The sequence below is a fragment of the Garra rufa genome, chromosome 3 (assembly GCF_049309525.1).
Source record: "Garra rufa chromosome 3, GarRuf1.0, whole genome shotgun sequence".
Classification (NCBI taxonomy): Eukaryota; Metazoa; Chordata; class Actinopteri; order Cypriniformes; family Cyprinidae; genus Garra; species Garra rufa.
In genome coordinates, this window is record NC_133363.1 from 2,328,659 (window position 1) to 2,345,896 (window position 17,238).

The 17,238-nt window shown below is 32.1% G+C and overlaps 1 protein-coding gene across 1 annotated transcript in view; it reads right to left on the reverse strand.

Moving 5' to 3' along the window:
- Positions 1-3,695: 3,695 nt before the first annotated feature.
- Positions 3,696-17,238, reverse strand: part of LOC141332528 (phospholipid-transporting ATPase ABCA1) — a 180,838-nt gene continuing 167,295 nt past the window's right edge. Inside the window, exons 43-44 of the mRNA XM_073837656.1 lie at positions 9,733-9,976; positions 3,696-4,567 (exon numbers count right to left, since the gene is read on the reverse strand). Of these exons, the coding sequence (XP_073693757.1) occupies positions 4,469-4,567; positions 9,733-9,976 (343 nt within the window). The 3' untranslated portion in view covers positions 3,696-4,468. The remainder of the gene's footprint in view (positions 4,568-9,732; positions 9,977-17,238) is intronic.

Here is a 17,238-nt window from a genome sequence, read left to right on the forward strand (position 1 = left end):
GTTTCAAATGCATGCTTGGTGCCGCCCCTCGAGTTAGGCAGTTTTCATTGCTCGATCCCAGACCCTTAATCTTAATAGATTAGGGTCTGGATTTTTCCAGGCTACAAATCTTGGGCTGCAAATGCAAAATTTGTTGGGAAAATGCAAAACTTTTTCCCAGCAAATGTAAAGTTTTTCAGGGGAATGCAATGTTTTGGAATGCAAATGCAAAGTTATTTGAAAAAAAAAAAAAATATATATATATATATATATATTGGAAATGGGAAATTTGTTGGGGACATGCAAAACTTTTTTTTTCCAGCAAACATCAAGTTTTTCAGTGGAATGCAATGTTTTAGCATTTTTTTAATGTTACACATTTTTTTTTTTTTAGTCTGTGTCCACAATATTTTAGAATTCAAACAAAGTTTCTTGTGGGGGAACAAAACTTTTGTGTGCAAATGCAAAGTTTCATAGGGAAGTGCAAACATTCTTGCCAGCAATCAAAGTTTCTTGGGGGAATCTAAATCTTTTGCATGCAAACACAAAATGTCTTGTGGGAAACAAAACTTTAATGTGCATATGCAATTATTTTTTCAGCAAACAAAGTTTCTCAGTGGAATGCAACATTTTTGGGTTATTTTTGGGACAATGCAAACTTTTTAAATGTACTCTGTTTTTGGGGAGGGAACATTAAATTTGCTGGCAAAAGTTTTGCATTTCCCTAAGAAACTTTGCATTTGCAAATGTCAAATTTTTTGTGTTACACATTGTTTTTTGGGAGGAACACAAAATTTAAGTGTGCAATGGCAAAGTTTCTTAAGGAAATACAAAACTTTTGCCCGCAATCAGGGGGCACGTAAAATGTTTGCATGCAAACACAATTTCGATAAAATGTAACGTAAAGTGTGAAGTTTGTTGGTGTCAGGGAAGCAAACGGACAACGAGGTAAGTGAAGGTAAGTATGTTTATTAATAGACAGCAGTGCACAGCGGGAAGCAGACTGGTGAATCAGGTGAGTATAGATGTAGATGGATGGGATTTCTGGAAGGATTGACTGATGAAGGTAACCGGTTGTTTCTCTTGCAGGTTGGACAGAGGAAATACAGCACGGCCACGCTGGTGTGGCGATGTCCAGAAGATTTATGGCTCACACTCCACGGATTAGGACTGGCTTACGGCACGTTCGTCTTTGACGAAGGGATCTGGACAGAAGACTTTGAGGAAGACACAGACAGGTAAGTAGACACAGGTAATATATCGATTACCAGATGAATGGAGACGATAGTAGTGTAGCTGAATCGCGTTCGCTGGGATATGCGTCCGCTTGAGTCCTTGTGGTCTAGACGAGCCCAGACCTCGAGTGGAGTGACTGGATTGCTTTTGAAGGATGAGTGATAATTGCAGACAGGTGCGGGTGATAGACAGACAGGTGCTCGTGATTGTTGATGATTAATTGCGTGAAGAACCTGGCCAATACGTGACAGTTGGGGAGGCACAAAACTTTTGAGCAAACGTTGAATCTTAGGCTGCAAATGCAAAGTTTTTTGGGAAAATGCTAACTTTTTAATGTTACACATTGTTTTTTTGGGGAGGAACACAAAACTTAAGTGTGCAAATGCAAAGTTCCTTGAGGAAATGCAAAACGTTTGCCCGCAATCAGAGGGCATGTAAAATGTTTGCATGCAAACACAAAATTTCGATAAAACGTAACGTAAAGCGTGAAGTTTGTTGGGGAGGCACAAAACTTTTGTGAGCAAGTTTTGGGGATAATGCAAAATTTTTGTTTGAATGCAAAGTTTCTTGTTGAGGAATCTTAGGCTGCAAATGCAAAATTTGTTGGGGAAATGCCAACACATTTACGTAAAGTTTATCAGTGGAATCGAATGTTTTTGTATACAAATGCAAAGTTTTTTGGGAAAATGCCAAATTTTTATTTTTTGGGGAGGAACACAAAACTTATGCAAAGTCTCTTAAGGAAATGCAAAACGTTTGTCCGCATGCAAAATTTGTTGGGGAAATGCCCCAGTTTATCAGGGGAATGCAATGTTTTTGTATACAAATGCAAATGTCAAATTTTTTGTGTTACACATTGTTTTTTTGGGGAGGAACACAAAACTTAAGTGTGCAATTGCAAAGTTTCTTAAGGAAATGCAAAACGTTTGCCCGCAATCAGAGGGCATGTAAAATGTTTGCATGCAAACACAAAATTTCGATAAAACGTAACGTAAAGCGTGAAGTTTGTTGGGGAGGCACAAAACTTTTGTGAGCAAGTTTTGGGGATAATGCAAAATTTTTGTTTGAATGCAAAGTTTCTTGTTGAGGAATCTTAGGCTGCAAATGCAAAATTTGTTGGGGAAATGCCAACAAATTTACGTAAAGTTTATCAGTGGAATCGAATGTTTTTGTATACAAATGCAAAGTTTTTTGGGAAAATGCCAAATTTTTATTTTTTGGGGAGGAACACAAAACTTATGCAAAGTCTCTTAAGGAAATGCAAAACGTTTGTCCGCATGCAAAATTTGTTGGGGAAATGCCCCAGTTTATCAGGGGAATGCAATGTTTTTGTATACAAATGCAAATGTCAAATTTTTTGTGTTACACATTGTTTTTTTGGGGAGGAACACAAAACTTAAGTGTGCAATTGCAAAGTTTCTTAAGGAAATGCAAAACGTTTGCCCGCAATCAGAGGGCATGTAAAATGTTTGCATGCAAACACAAAATTTCGGTAAAACTTAACATAAAGCGTGAAGTTTCTTGGGGAGGCACAAAACTTTTGTGAGCAATCTTAGGCAATCTTGTTGAGGAATCTTAGGCTGCTAATGCAAAATTTGTTGGGGAAATGCCAACAAATTTACGTAAAGTTTATCAGAGGAATGGAATGTTTTTGTATACAAATGCAAAGTTTTTTGGGGAAATGCAAAACTTTTGCCCGCAATCAGTTTCTCGGGGGCATGTCAAATTTTTGCATGCAAACACAAAATTTCAATAAAACGTTACGTAAAGTGTGAAGTTTGTTGGGAAAGCACAAAACTTTTGTGTGCAAGCAATGCTTCATATGAGGGACCACAAAATTTTAGCATGCAAACAGGACGTTTCTTGGAGAAATGCTAAACGTTTGCCGGTAACCACAAAGATTTTAATGCTTTTGTTCATAAAGTACTAAAATCCTCCAGTAAACATTTCACCTATTACAGTATTAGTAGTTTTGTCTCTGATCTCATATTATTCCCGTCACCAGTTTTGCATTTTCTCGCAAAATGCCAAGTTTTACTGGCGTAGTGAACAGGACTTAGCATTTTCAACTGCAATTCAATAACTGCTCAAGTTGAGACTTGATCGCTCTCACGCAATGAAAGTGACAGTGGAATTTGCTCTCGCTAATGACGAAGTTAAACGCGGCCTCGGCTGCCGTCCAAATATCAGCTTCTGGGGGGTTCAGCCATTCTTAGTGCAATTACAGGCCTGTTTGAGTGGCTTCACAAAGCCTTTTCTTCTCAGTCTTAATTCTCACTTCATACGCACTTACAAGCATATGCTACAGAGGGAAAATTTAATGCATTACAAGAACGACCCAGCTTCAAAAGCGCAGCTTCTTGTAGGAAGTTGTAAAAGATAATCAGCTACTTAAAGATCACCACTGGAAAAAGAAACAGAAAAAGAGCCGTCTGCAGCAGGAAAGGTTGAATCAGTGAAATGAAACCCGAGGCTCGGCGGAGTGTGCAAATGTTTAATGTGTGTCTGTGCATAAAGCAATAAGCAGAACAAACAGACGCACAGGATCATGGGAGTGCATACGAATGTAGAATAAAAGGCAGGATTAAGAGTGCATAAGTATATAGGTATAATGTTCTGCATTGATCATCGTCATTTCGCTCATATAAGAGTGTTTTCATAAACCACAGGTACATGTGCTCTAATGGACAAAATAGATCAAGACTTTCAGTATAAAATATTACAAAAATATTAGGGTATACTTGAGCCTTATTGATGTTGTCGTACAGGTACATAAGACAGAAAAGGTTGGGAAACGTTGCTCTAAAGTGCATGACATTTTAATCCTGAGATTCAAAAGCAAAAATCAATGCATCAATGCAAGTGACAACTACAAAATAACTCGACAATAAAGCTAAAACTTCTATCCGTTCTTTGATATAAAGTCAAAAACAAACCCCAAATCACTCAAAAATAAAGCATGGATTAGTTCTTCAGATTTTGTTACAGTACAGTGTGAATGTAAATATATCGTCTCTTTGCATTTGGCAGAAATATAATGTGTATGGAAATAATATAGAGCACATAAAGTTACGCAGTGCAAATTTGACGGATATTTCACCCATAAAATTGATATAAAACAACCCTGAGTTTTCCTGAAGGTATTCTCTCTGTTTTTAAAGCTTTACATCTTGGTGGCCTAGATGAGGATTTGGATGTCAAATAAATAAATAACAGAGGTGAAGTGGCTGGTTTCTGCTGAGTGATGTTTGATTCATGTCGCCGATGTTTGTATTTCATCATTCAGATCCACGTCGTTCTCGAACGCTCCGTCTTCTTCATCACGCTGCTGCCGCGCGAAACTCACGAAAACCTGGAGAGAGACAGAGAAACACGTCAAATGAGGAAGAAACCCCTCAGGTATAAATGTCACCATCTCACTGTCTTTATAGTGCATTTCTACAAAGCAGATGTTGTCTTTTCTGCTGAGACATTTCCAGACTTTATAAATAATATCTTCATCTGTCTGGCATCATAATGCCATGTTTTTAAAATTCATATTCAATTCAAATTACAACTACATTATTATATTTATATATATATATATATATATATATATATATATATATATATATATGTTTAATTTTTTTACATTGTACTTTTTAACTAAAACCCAATAAGAAAATAATAATTTAATTCAATTTAATTTACACTAACAATGATTTAATGAAATTGAAAACTTTAAAAAATAATGTATTAATCTGTCTAAATTCCAATAAAATTAATTATTCATTATATTATTTTTATTATTATTATTTTTAATGATTGACTGTAATTGCAATTTAATTTTGTTTTGTAGTGTCTTAAATTGGACACATAGTATTATTTTTGTTTTAATAAAAAAAAGACATTTGTAATTTAATTTAATTTAATTTAATTATTAATCTGCCATCAGATTGGCACATACAGTATTTCTAACTTCTGACAAAATCAATTAATTTGTTAATTTAATTACATCAATTTTTGTTTTAATTTTAATTTTTAGTTTAACCTCAAACAATGATTGCTTAAAAATGGACACTTTTCAAAAAAATAAAAAATATTGTCCCTTAAATTTAAACAAAATTAACTTTTTTAATTAATTTTTATTTTCTATTTTATTTATTTATTCAGAAAATGATTGACTGAAACTGAATTTTTAAAATGTATTTTTTTTCTGTTTTAAATTTTTTCGATGGTTTCTAAAATTACAACAATATTAATACTATACCGTTTTTTAAAAGAAGCCAATGAGAATATTTTTTTAAGTATCTTAATTCGGACACAGAAATTTTTAATATAATTTTATTTTATTTTATTCTGACAAACAATTATTAATTTATGTTTGTATTGATCTGTCTGGCATCATAGTGGCACATATATTAAAATTCTAATGAAATGAATTCATTTGTTAATTTAGTTGTATTCATTTTGGTTTTTAGTTTAACCTCAAACAATGATTGCTTAAAATTGAAATAATGTGTTGACTTTTTTTTTGATTGTTCCTTAAATTAAAACAAAATTTATACCATATATATTGTTATTTTTTTTCAAACAATGGTTGACAAAAACCTTTCAATTTCTGATTTCTGTTTTTTTTTTCTAGCTAGTAGAAATTCTGAATGGTTTAGTAGTTTTAAGAAATTAACTTAATGTCATTTTAAAGCCTGCTACTATCCAGCATCATCTCTATCTGCCGTCGTCTTCAGCGCTGATGCATTTTGATTGTAATTGGCAGTAATATTGGCATGTGTTGTGTGGGACGGCAGTAAGAGACCCGCTGCAGATGCTTCTCATACACTCAGATGAAACAATAGAGACAGAGTTAGGATCTTCCTCAGACTGAAGAAGACTGCGCTCATTTCAGCAGCTCAGAGTTCAGACTCAATCCCTCCACAGAGTGTTTCTGCAGATGATATCGCAGGTAAAGAGCAGCGCTTCACACTGACAGGACGGACAAATGATGATTTACTGCAGCCATCGAGTGTTTACTGCACACTGAGTGTGTGGAGAATCACTGAAAGAGTCCAACCAAAGTCACTGAGAAGACATTTCTGACGGCTGGAGTTACACTCACACCAGACAGAGACGTCAAGTGTGTCAGTCAAATACACACATACTTTACATGTTACCAGGAGAAAACCCTGAACATTTATCATATATATTTACAGTGGTATGCCAAAGTTTGGGAATCCCTTGTAGAATCTGTGAAAACTTTTTGAATTTGAAGATCAAGGTAAATTGTACTTAATTTGTCTTCCGGGAAGCATGCAAGTATCTTCTGTTGCTAACGAAAGGCAGTACTAAATGGAAAAAAAAATGATATTTCAGCAAAAGAAGGAAAAATTTGGACATCTTCATTTTGTTCAAAAGTTTACACCCTTTACACCCTTAATGCATCGTGTTTCCTTCTGGAGCATCAGTGAATGTTTGAACCTTTTTTAATAGCTGTGTTTGAGTCCCTCAGTTGTCCTGAGTGTGAAAAGATGTATCACAAAATCATACAGTCACTGCTGGAAAGGGTTCAAATATGCAAAAGATGCTGGAAAATGAAGAATCTGCAGGACCTGAAGGATTTTTTTTTCTGAAGAACAGTGCTCAGTTTAACTGTTCAGAACAAACAAGAGGCTCGTGAACAACCATTACAAAACAAAAAAACAATCGTAGATCATCCAGGTAACCACACACAGTAATAAAACGAAGGTTTCTCAAAATTTTGCCGGGGGTTATTTTAATAATTTCAGCTATTATTTTGTATTGTGGACTATATGTAAACATCTTTGATGTAAAATATCTTACTCAGGACAGTACTAAATAAAAAATTACATGCATTTTGTATGATCTCTCTTATTTTGTTAAAATTATTCATATTTTCACAGATTCTACAAGGGATTCGCATACCACTGTATATATGTAGATCCATATTTGAACACACTGTCTGAACAGTTAGTTACCAGTGACTGCTGCTGCCCATACAATTTCACAAATTCACATTTACATTTCACAAAATCTCTATTTATTTTTTTTTTTTCAAAAAATGATATGGTCATTTTGGGTGAACTGTCCCTTTAAAGAGCCCGAACTGTCAAGTACATGAAAAATACGTGCTCTTAATTGTACTGAATGTAGTGTACTTCAGATCTGAAGAGCATATTTTTAAAACACTACTTGCAGCCAATGAGAAATTTGTAAAATTGTCAAAAATGAGAAACTTAGAAACCACTGTAGCGCTGAAACCCTATTGTAATTGTTGGAATGGCCAAGGATCAGCGATCACTACGTAAAACTGATGATGCAGACCAAACCGTAAGTCGCACATACTTGAAATTTGGAGGGATGGTAGTACTCACAATGTCACAGAGACTCGCCCCAATCGGCCTGATGGGGGCGCTACAGCGATCAAAAATACTAAATCGCTCTACGAACTCATAAACCGTCAGTCACAGGCTTATGTGTCTTATGTCATCTTGTGTTAGAATCCTTTTCAGGTATTTTGGAATTTTTGAAAATCTTTCGCGAAACTAGTCCTACGTTTTTTGCCTGATTGGAACCAAACCAGCACAGATAGATTCTCTGGAGAGTGATTATATCAATAATTATCAAAAAAGTTTATCTTTTGACTCGCCGTCACAAAGGGACATCAAAACGTTCAAAAGGGGCAGGGACACTTTTAGTAAAATGCCTATAACTCCTGAACAGAATTAGATATCTCCACCAAACTCAGAAAACTTGTGTAAGAGCTCAATCTGAGGTCACAGGACAATAATCACTCAGTTTGGCCAGTTGGTGGCGATATAAGAGGGAAAAATAAAATGAAAATGGCTATACCTACGCATCCATTTGTCCTATTAACATGAAAAAATCATTGTGCATGGTCTTGGTCCAAAGTGCCACAAGTATCTATTAGGACATTGAGTATCTCAAAAAACAAACAAACATGGGCGTCATCGACCAATGAAGTTTGAGACAAGATTAACAGCAGCCAATTGGACCGAAACTTGGTGGACCTGTTTCACTCACAGCCCCAAAGGTCTGTGAGAAATTTGAAAGAATTCAGCCACTGGGTGTAAATGATTGTACATTGCACGCTTTTTCACACATACACACAATTTTTGTATCATATTATGGAACTCCACATTGGCAAATTGTTCGAAAGTAAAATGTTTGACTTTTAGTAAAATGCCTATAACTCCTGAACAGATTTAGATATCTCCGCCAAACTCAGAAAACTTATGTAAGAGGTCGCAGGACAATAATCACTCAGTTTAGCCACTTGGTGGCGATATAAGAGGGGGAAAAAATAAAAATGGCTATACATACACAACCATTTGTCCTGTTAACATGAAAAATCATTGTGCACGGTCTTGGTCCAAAGTGCCACAAGTGTCTATAAGGAAATTTGTGCAGCTAAAAACAAAACAAAACATGGCTTTCCAATGAAGTTTGAACACCCATTGGAAAAGGTTAACGGAGGCCGATTGGAACGAAACTTGGTGGGCCTGTTTGACTCGCAGCCCCAAAAGTCTGTGAGAAATTTGAAAGAAATCGCCCACTGAGGGGCGATATCACATTTTTCAAGGGTGCAAACGAATGTACACCCTTGAAACCACAGAAAGCTATAATGGGTCATTTAAAAAAAGGGGTCTGTCCAAATTTACCCAAAATCCTACAAAGCCTAAAAGAAAACCTGGTGAGCACTTCAGACAGGTGATTCTAAACAAGCATGCAAAGTTTTAAGGATATCGGACCACAGCTGGCGCTATAACAGTCACAAATGTAAAATAAATAAATAAAAAACATTATATTTCCATGGTAAATTACCTAGATTTGCCAAAAATGCTTTTTTAAATCATAGATTTCGCTGGTTACAGGCTTGCCAAATAATGCCTTCTTTCACATGTGCTTAAATGCCTTAAAGCACTTGAACCATGGTAACTGCTGCTTGCAGTTATATTTTTTAATAATTTTAGTTGTATTTTAAAGAAGTACACTTATTTTGGTGTGTTGACTAACATAAAGCACATGTAAAGGACTTGATGATTATTTTAACTGTATTGTGTTTTTTTTTTAGATTAGGTAATATATTTTAAATGTACTGAATTGCAACTTTATCATTAAAAATGAGCAATCACAAGAATATTTAAATGCATCACATACAAGTTTCAATAGAAATGACAAAGTAACCATACAGTATTTCAAACTTAATAAAATTAAGTGGGTCAAAAACACTCTAAAGGTCAGCTAACTGCATTTAATTTAAATTTACACTATGATTTCATTCAGTTGCAATTACCATGCAATTAAATGTGTGAAACCATTTTCACTCCATATTCTCTTACGTAATTTGGTTTTTGTGCGGGCTCTCTTTAAAATAATGCCAAAGTCTGAATCTAGAGCTGAATCATTACATGTTGACATGCATTTTCTTTTCATGCTTGAATAGTTGATCCAGGCAGGATCAGAGATTTGATCCTCATACGTCAGAGGTGTGTGTTGTACCTGGTCCAGTGTGGTCTGGGACACAGAGTAATCCTCCACGTGCAGCTCCTGCTGGTGTTTGCTGAGCTGGCTGAAGATGTGCGCGAGGGCTCCCTCTCCCTGCGGGATCTGGTACTGCAGCGTGTTGTGATGTTTCTCTTTCAAAACGCTCCCGGGAAATGTGTCGCACACAAACTTCTCCACCGCGCACAGGTCGCCCTGAACGGCACACACGCGTATGATCAGCGTATAACCCTCTCCGAACCTGCAACACACACACAGTCAGAGTTACAGAAGATAACTGTGTTCTCAACCTGGATTAGTTTGAGATCAAAGCACATGTGAACCACAGATCATTTCATGCAGAATCCAACAACATTGCCACAAACTTCAAAGAAGTAGAGAAACTTTTTGCTTCCACACAGGAAGTGATGTGTTCAGTACTGAGCACTGCAAACAAATAAGCAACTCTTGACGCAGACTATTTTTCAAACAATTCTAAGTTTATCTTGTGCAATTCTGACTTTCTCATTACTTTAAATTTATATCTTGCAATTATAAAAATGATACATTTTATTCTTGGAATGCTGAGCTAACATTTTGTCATTCTTTCTTTTTTTGGAATTCTGATTTTAGATCTCATAATTGTAACTTTTTTGGAATTTTGAGTTTACATCTTATAAATGTAACTTTTTGGAATTCTGAGTTTAGATCTTATAATTGTAACTTTTTCGGAATTCTGAGTTTACATCTCATAATTATAACTTTTTCGGAATTCTGAGTTTACATCTCATAATTATAACTTTTTCGGAATTCTGAGTTTAGATCTTATAATTATAACTTTTTTTGGAATTCTGAGTTTAGACCTTATAATTGTAACTTTTTCGGAATTCTGAGTTTACATCTCATAATTATAACTTTTTCGGAATTCTGAGTTTACATCTCATAATTATAACTTTTTTTGGAATTCTGAGTTTAGACCTTATAATTGTAACTTTTTCGGAATTCTGAGTTTACATCTCATAATTGTAACTTTTTTGGAATTTTGAGTTTACATCTTATAAATGTAACTTTTTGGAATTCTGAGTTTAGATCTTATAATTGTAACTTTTTTGGAAATCTGAGTTTAGACCTTATAATTGTAACTTTTTCAGAATTCTGAGTTTACATCTCATAATTATAACTTTTTCGGAATTCTGAGTTTACATCTCATAATTATAACTTTTTCGGAATTCTGAGTTTAGATCTTATAATTATAACTTTTTTTGGAATTCTGAGTTTAGACCTTATAATTGTAACTTTTTCGGAATTCTGAGTTTACATCTCATAATTGTAACTTTTTTGGAATTTTGAGTTTAGATCTTATAATTGTAACTTTTTTGGAAATCTGAGTTTAGACCTTATAATTGTAACTTTTTCGGAATTCTGAGTTTACATCTTATAAATGTAACTTTTTGGAATTCTGAGTTTAGATCTTATAATTATAACTTTTTTTGGAATTCTGAGTTTAGACCTTATAATTGTAACTTTTTCGGAATTCTGAGTTTACATCTCATAATTATAACTTTTTCGGAATTCTGAGTTTACATCTCATAATTATAACTTTTTTTGGAATTCTGAGTTTAGACCTTATAATTGTAACTTTTTCGGAATTCTGAGTTTACATCTCATAATTGTAACTTTTTTGGAATTTTGAGTTTACATCTTATAAATGTAACTTTTTGGAATTCTGAGTTTAGATCTTATAATTGTAACTTTTTTTGGAATTCTGAGTTTAGACCTTATAATTGTAACTTTTTCGGAATTCTGAGTTTACATCTCATAATTATAACTTTTTCGGAATTCTGAGTTTACATCTCATAATTATAACTTTTTCGGAATTCTGAGTTTAGATCTTATAATTGTAACTTTTTTTGGAATTCTGAGTTTAGACCTTATAATTGTAACTTTTTCGGAATTCTGAGTTTACATCTCATAATTATAACTTTTTCGGAATTCTGAGTTTACATCTCATAATTATAACTTTTTTTGGAATTCTGAGTTTAGACCTTATAATTGTAACTTTTTCGGAATTCTGAGTTTACATCTCATAATTGTAACTTTTTTGGAATTTTGAGTTTAGATCTTATAATTGTAACTTTTTTGGAAATCTGAGTTTAGACCTTATAATTGTAACTTTTTCGGAATTCTGAGTTTACATCTTATAAATGTAACTTTTTGGAATTCTGAGTTTAGATCTTATAATTGTAACTTTTTTGGAAATCTGAGTTTAGACCTTATAATTGTAACTTTTTCGGAATTCTGAGTTTACATCTCATAATTATAACTTTTTCGGAATTCTGAGTTTAGATCTTATAATTATAACTTTTTTTGGAATTCTGAGTTTAGACCTTATAATTGTAACTTTTTCGGAATTCTGAGTTTACATCTCATAATTATAACTTTTTCGGAATTCTGAGTTTACATCTCATAATTATAACTTTTTTTGGAATTCTGAGTTTAGACCTTATAATTGTAACTTTTTCGGAATTCTGAGTTTACATCTCATAATTGTAACTTTTTTGGAATTTTGAGTTTAGATCTTATAATTGTAACTTTTTTGGAAATCTGAGTTTAGACCTTATAATTGTAACTTTTTCGGAATTCTGAGTTTACATCTTATAAATGTAACTTTTTGGAATTCTGAGTTTAGATCTTATAATTGTAACTTTTTTGGAAATCTGAGTTTAGACCTTATAATTGTAACTTTTTCGGAATTCTGAGTTTACATCTCATAATTATAACTTTTTCGGAATTCTGAGTTTAGATCTTATAATTATAACTTTTTTTGGAATTCTGAGTTTAGACCTTATAATTGTAACTTTTTTTGGAATTCTGAGTTTAGACCTTATAATTGTAACTTTTTCGGAATTCTGAGTTTACATCTCATAATTATAACTTTTTCGGAATTCTGAGTTTACATCTCATAATTATAACTTTTTTGGAATTCTGAGTTTAGACCTTATAATTGTAACTTTTTCGGAATTCTGAGTTTACATCTCATAATTGTAACTTTTTTGGAATTTTGAGTTTAGATCTTATAATTGTAACTTTTTTGGAAATCTGAGTTTAGACCTTATAATTGTAACTTTTTCGGAATTCTGAGTTTACATCTTATAAATGTAACTTTTTGGAATTCTGAGTTTAGATCTTATAATTGTAACTTTTTCGGAATTCTGAGTTTACATCTCATAATTGTAACTTTTTTGGAATTTTGAGTTTAGATCTTATAATTGTAACTTTTTTGGAAATCTGAGTTTAGACCTTATAATTGTAACTTTTTCGGAATTCTGAGTTTACATCTTATAAATGTAACTTTTTGGAATTCTGAGTTTAGACCTTATAATTGTAACTTTTTCGGAATTCTGAGTTTACATCTTATAAATGTAACTTTTTTGGAAATCTGAGTTTAGACCTTATAATTGTAACTTTTTCGGAATTCTGAGTTTACATCTCATAATTATAACTTTTTCGGAATTCTGAGTTTAGATCTTATAATTATAACTTTTTTTGGAATTCTGAGTTTAGACCTTATAATTGTAACTTTTTCGGAATTCTGAGTTTACATCTCATAATTATAACTTTTTCGGAATTCTGAGTTTACATCTCATAATTATAACTTTTTTTGGAATTCTGAGTTTAGACCTTATAATTGTAACTTTTTCGGAATTCTGAGTTTACATCTCATAATTATAACTTTTTCGGAATTCTGAGTTTACATCTCATAATTATAACTTTTTCGGAATTCTGAGTTTAGATCTTATAATTGTAACTTTTTCGGAATTCTGAGTTTACATCTCATAATTGTATCTTTTTTGGAATTCTGAGTTTAGATCTTATAAATGTAACTTTTTTGGAATTCTGAGTTTAGATCTTATAAATGTAACTTTTTGGAATTCTGAGTTTACATCTCATAATTGTATCTTTTTTGGAATTCTGAGTTTAGATCTTATAAATGTAACTTTTTGGAATTCTGAGTTTAGATTTTATAATTATGACTTTTTTCCGAATTCTGAGTTTAGATCTTATAATTATGACTTTTTCAGAATTCTGAGTTTAAATCTTATAATTGTAACTTTTTTTTTCCGGAATTCTGAGTTTAGATTTTATAATTACGACTTTTTTTTTTTTTTTGGAATTCTGAGTTTAGATCTCATTAATGCATTTTTTTGGAATTCTCAGTTTAGATCTTATAATTGTAACTTTTTTTTCCGGAATTCTGAGTTTAGATTTTATAATTATGACTTTTTTTTGGAATTCTGAGTTTAGATCTTATAATTATGACTTTTTTTTTTTGGAATTCTGAGTTTAGATATTATATTTGTAACTTTTTTTTTCTCTGAATTTTGAGTTTAGATCTTATAATTGCCTTTTTTTTCTCGGAATTATGAGTTTAGATCTTATAATTGTAACTTTTTTTTCTCTGAATTTTGAGTTTAGATCTTATAATTGCATTTTTTTCGGAATTCTGAGTTTACATCTTAATTGTAACTTTTTTTTTGGAATTCTGACTTTACATTTTATAATTGTGACACTTTTTGGAATTCTGAGTTTACATCTTATAATTGTAACTTTTATTTTAAATAGCTTACAACTTTTAGTAATAAAGTCATAACGTCAAAAGTGTGTTATAAACGTGCAATTCTGACTTTATTATTGTAATTCTGAGTCAACATCTTGCAAATATGACATTTATTCTCAGAATTCAGAAAAAGAAAGAAGGCTGAACTACAAGATAGTATCTCAAAATTGTGAGGAAACAAATCTAAATTATTATTATAAACACCATTTTTTCTCAGATTTTGACTAACAATTTTGTCCTATCATAAAGCTATCGTTGCACTATAGATACTAACTCAGAATTGTGAGGAAAAGAAAATAAGAATATAATGCACAACTTTCATAAGCAGTTTCATTAAGTTTCAGTTCACATTCACTTTGTTAAAAAAGGCAGCTTTCCTTTCTATTCCATGAAAGAAGTCAAATAGGTTTCACGACATGCACGCACATCTAAAGCAGCGGAGATAAACGGCGTCTCTATATTTTCATCCTTTTAAACAGCGAATGTGTGAAAAGTAGAAGCAGATTTATGGTCTGTGTAAAGTGTGCAGCAGTAGATTGTTGCGAAATGTAGCTGTCTTATAAAAACTTCCTCCGCTCCCAACATTACTGACGTACATTAGAAGCACTCTAGTGCTTTTATCTTTCTTGTTAAAAGAACAAAGGTGTGGGATCACACACACACACACACACACACACACACACACACACTGAGTGAATTGGATGAATCTCACACACTAAGCACAGTGACTCTAGTAATGGAGTGATTTGATTGGTGACTGACAGACTTACAGACGCTTTTATGGGACGACAGTTTATTTGTGTTTGTTTAGAGGTGTGTGTTTACTCAGGGCTTTGTGTTTATACACACTCAGCATCAATATGATTTTATCAAAGTAACTGCTTGCTCTCAAAATAATAAAAGCACACAATGATAATGGCTGGTGTGTGCGTGAGTTACTCGTTTTCACTTGCTATGAAGTGAAGTTACACTATTTGGCCATTTTAAATGGATTGTTCACCCAAAAATAAAATTCTGTTATCTTTTTCTCGCCTTGTTCCAAACCTGTATGAGCTTCTTTCTTCTTCATTTTTGATTTATACTGTAGCCCATAGTATTTTAATGAACTGATTTTAACTGAAAATTTGATTGTTTACTATTGTCCTCTTGCATTATCGAAACACTTTTTTTTCTGTTTAACTCCATCTGTATTGTATAAAGCGCTATCTATAAAAAGGTTACTTGTCTTGACTTTTGGGTGAACTGTCCCTTTAAGTCAGATTTCCAATCATAGGTCATGTTCTAATCATGTTATGAATTGTGAGGGTTTTGGGTTTTAAGTTATCATAACAGTTAAGCAGTTTCATACAAGTTTTATATTAGATAAACTAATCCTTTTTAAACATAACCTTCTGTTTTTTTAATTAAATAAATACTTTTATTCATCAAGGATGCATTAAATTGATTAAAAGTGACAGCAAAGACATTTATAATGTGACAGATGATTTTCATTTTAAATATATGCTGTTCTTTTGAACGTTCAGTTCATCAAAGAATCCTGAAAAATAAAATGCATGTATTTATTTATTTAAAGAACACTTTTATCCATCAGTGATGCAGTAAGTTGATGAAAAGTGACAATTCTGAATTTTTCGGAATTCTGAGTTTAGATCTTATAATTGTAACTTTTTTTTCGGAATTCTGAGTTTAGATCTCATAATTGTAACTTTTTTTCATGTTCTAATCACGTTATGAATTATGAGGGTTTTGAGTTTTAAGTTATCATACCAGTTAAGAAGTTTCATACAAGTTTTATATTAGATAAACTAATCCTTTTTTAAACATAACCTTCTGTTTTTTATTAAATAAATACTTTTATTCATCAAGGATGCATTAAATTGATTAAAAGTGACAGCAAAGACATTTATAATGTGACAGATGATTTTCATTTTAAATAAATGCTGTTCTTTTGAACGATCAGTTCATCAAAGAATCCTGAAAAATAAAATGCATGTATTTATTTATTTAAAGAACACTTGTATCCATCAGTGATGCAGTAAAGTTGATGAAAAGTGACAATTCTGAATTTTTCGGAATTCTGAGTTTAGATCTTATAATTGTAACTTTTTTTTCAGAATTTTGAGTTTAGATCTCATAATTGTAACTTTTTTTCATGTTCTAATCACGTTATGAATTATGAGGGTTTTGAGTTTTAAGTTATCATACCAGTTAAGAAGTTTCATACAAGTTTTATATTAGATAAACTAATCCTTTTTTAAACATAACCTTCTGTTTTTTATTAAATAAATACTTTTATTCATCAAGGATGCATTAAATTGATTAAAAGTGACAGCAAAGACATTTATAATGTGACAGATGATTTTCATTTTAAATAAAGTCTGTTCTTTTTAACGTTCAGTTCATCAAAGAATCCTGAAAAATAAAATGCATGTATTTAGTTATTTATTGAAAGAACACTTTTATCCGTCAGTGATGCATTAAGTTGATGAAAAGTGACAATTCAGAATTTTTCCTAATTCTGAGTTTACATCTTATAACTTTTTCGGAATTCTGAGTTTACATCTTATACTTGTAACTTTTTTTTCAGAATTCTGAGTTTAGATCTCATGATTGTAACATTTTTCAGAATTCTGAGTTTACATCTCATAATTGTAAATTTTTTTCAGAATTTTGAGTTTACATCTTATAATTATAACTATATAGGGTTCTGAGGGTTTTGTGTTTTAAGTTATCATTCCAGTTAAGAAGTTTCATACAAGTTTTTATATTAGATAAACTAATCCTTTTTTTAAACATAACCTTCTTGTTTTTTATTTATTTTTTTATTAAATAAATACTTTTATTCATCAATTGGATGCATTAAATTGATCAAAAGTGACAGCAAAGACATTTATAATGTGACAGAT